General features: G+C 48.4%; 1 protein-coding gene across 1 annotated transcript; it reads left to right on the top strand.

Moving 5' to 3' along the window:
• The first annotated feature begins 1,590 nt into the window (after positions 1 to 1,590).
• On the top strand, positions 1,591 to 2,001 carry LOC134934302 (histone H3-like). The gene has a single exon (XM_063929765.1). It carries the CDS (start codon positions 1,591 to 1,593, stop codon positions 1,999 to 2,001), a length of 411 nt encoding a protein of 136 aa, XP_063785835.1.
• The last annotated feature ends 1,131 nt before the right edge of the window (positions 2,002 to 3,132 follow it).

Genomic DNA, 3,132 nt, shown 5'->3' with positions numbered 1-3,132 from the left:
TGGGGGTGCACTACGTATAAGGACGCTTCTACTACTGGGGGGGGCATTACGTATATGAGGACGCATCTACTACTGGGGGTGCACTACGTATAAGGATGCTACTACTACTCTGGGTGCATTATGTATAAGGATGTTACTACTACTGTGGGTGCACTACGTATAAGGATGCTACTACTACAGGGGGGGCTTTACGCGTAACAACGCTACTACTACTGGGAGGGTGCATTACGTATAAGGACGCTACTACAGGGGGGGCATTACACGTAACAACGCTACTACTGCTGGGGGGAGCCATTACTTATAAGGACGCTACTAGTACTACGGGGGAATTACATATAAGGAGGCTTCTACTGGGGGGTGCATTATGTATAAGGACGCTACTACTACTGTGGGGCATTACGTATATGGACGATACTACTATTATGGGGAATTACGTATAAGGACGCTTTTACTACTGGGGGTGCACTACGTATAAGGACGCTACTACTGCTGGGGGGGGCATTACGTATAAGAACGCTACTACTACTAGGGGGCATTATATATAAGGACGCTACTATTACTCGGGGGGCATTACGTATAACAATGCTACCACTACTAGAGTGGCATTACGTATAAGGATGCTACTACTGGGGGGGCATTATGCATAAGGACGCTACTACTACAGGGGGGGGGGCATTACATGTAAAGATGCTACTACTGGGGGGGCCATTACGTATAAGGACGCTACTAGTACTGTGGGGGGGGGCATTACGTATAAGGACGCTACTACTACTAGGGGGGGAATTACGTACAAGGACGCTTCTACTACTGGGGGTGCACTACGTATAAGGACGCTTCTACTACTGGGGGGGGCATTACGTATATAAGGACGCATCTACTACTGGGGGTGCACTACGTATAAGGATGCTACTACTACTCTGGGTGCATTATGTATAAGGATGCTACTACTACTGGGGGGGCACTACGTATAAGGATGCTACTACTAATGGGGGGCATTATGTATAAGGATGCTACTACTACTGTGAGTGCATTATGTATAAGGGTGCTACTACTACTGGGGTGCATTACATATAAGGACGCTACTACTACGGGTGGGGCATTACGTATAAGATTAATAAGATTGTGCTACATTGTGGCGTAATTTTAAATGGGGGTACTATTGTGTGGCCATGCCCCTTAGTTGTGAGACCACACCCCTTTTCCCGGCGCACGCCAACGGAATATGGGAGGGCGCAATTTTATAGTTTGCAGGGGGGCGCCGAACACCCTAGCACCGGCCCTGTATGTGTGTGTGTGTTGTTTGTCTCCCCTGGCTAGAATGCAAGCATAGACTTCCCGGAATACAGGAATCCTTCTGGCTGAAACGTGATAAAACCTCTAATGGAGACTGATTTTGTTGCCGCACCCGGGAGAAACCCTAAAGTCTTGGAGGGCTTTTTGAAAAGTACTATGCATATGCCTAAGCCAATCAGGATGAAAGGCGCCTTTAACTCATCCAATGACAGCGCAGCACAGTGCATAAATAGAGATGTTAGCGGCTGCTCTCTATGTATTAGTTTTTTTGCCTTTAGACGTGTTTCGTGAGGAGAGATGGCCAGGACCAAGCAGACCGCCCGCAAATCTACCGGAGGTAAAGCTCCCCGCAAGCAGCTGGCAACCAAGGCTGCTCGGAAAAGCGCCCCAGCTACCGGCGGCGTGAAGAAGCCTCACCGCTACCGCCCCGGGACTGTTGCTCTCAGAGAGATCTGCCGCTACCAGAAATCCACCGAGCTGCTGATCCGCAAGCTGCCCTTCCAGCGATTGGTGCGTGAGATCGCCCAAGACTTCAAGACCGACCTGCGCTTCCAGAGCTCTGCCGTTATGGCCCTACAAGAGGCCAGTGAGGCTTATCTGGTGGGGCTGTTCGAGGACACCAACCTGTGCGCCATCCACGCCAAGAGGGTAACCATCATGCCCAAAGACATCCAGCTAGCCCGCAGAATCCGAGGGGAGAGGGCATAGATACTCGGCACTCCTATACACGCAGCAACACAAAGGCTCTTTTCAGTAGTGATGTGCACCGGAAATTTTTCGGGTTTTGTGTTTTGGTTTTGGGTTCGGTTCCGCGGCCGTGTTTTGGGTTCGAACGCGTTTTGGCAAAACCTCACCGAATTTTTTTTGTTGGATTCGGGTGTGTTTTGGATTCGGGTGTTTTTTTCAAAAACCCTAAAAAACAGCTTAAATCGTAGAATTTGGGGGTCATTTTGATCCCATAGTATTATTAACCTCAATAACCATAATTTCCACTCATTTTCAGTCTATTCTGAACACCTCACACCTCACAATATTATTTTTAGTCCTAAAATTTGCACCGAGGTAGCTGTGTGACTAAGCTAAGCGACCCAAGTGGCCGACACAAACACCTGGCCCATCTAGGAGTGGCACTGCAGTGTCAGACAGGATGGCCCTTCAAAAAAATACTCCCCAAACAGCACATGATGCATAGAAAAATGAAAGAAAAAAGAGGTGCAAGATGGAATTGTCCTTGGGCCCTCCCACCCACTCTTATGTTGTATAAACAGAACATGCACACTTTAACGAACCCATCATTTCAGCGACAGGGTCTGCCACACGACTGTGACTGAAATGATTGGTTGGTTTGGGCCCTCACCAAAAAAGAAGCAATCAATCTCTCCTTGCACAAACTGGCTCTACAGAGGCAAGATGTCCACCTCATCAGCATCGTCCGATTCATCACCCCTTTCACTGTGTACATCCCCCTCCTCACAGATTATTAATTAGTCCCCACTGGAATCCACCATCTCAGGTCCCCGTGTACTTTCTGGAGGCAATTGCTGCTGGTGAATGTCTCCATGGAGGAATTGATTATAATTCATTTTAATGAACATCATCTTCTACACATTTTCTGGAAGTAACCTCGAACGCCGATTGCTGACAAGGTGAGCGGCGGCACTAAACACTCTTTCGGAGTACACACTGGAGGGAGGGCAACTTAGGAAGAATAAAGCCAGTTTGTGCAAGGGCCTCCAAATTGCCTCTTTTTCCTGCCAGTATACGTACGGACTGTCTGACGTGCCTACTTGGATGCGGTCACTCATATAATCCTCCACCATTCTTTCAATGGTGAGAGAA

The sequence above is a fragment of the Pseudophryne corroboree genome, chromosome 6 (assembly GCF_028390025.1).
Source record: "Pseudophryne corroboree isolate aPseCor3 chromosome 6, aPseCor3.hap2, whole genome shotgun sequence".
Lineage (NCBI taxonomy): Eukaryota > Metazoa > Chordata > Amphibia > Anura > Myobatrachidae > Pseudophryne > Pseudophryne corroboree.
The sequence above is the reverse complement of the archived record's forward strand: the minus strand, read 5'-3'. Positions and strand labels throughout refer to the sequence as shown.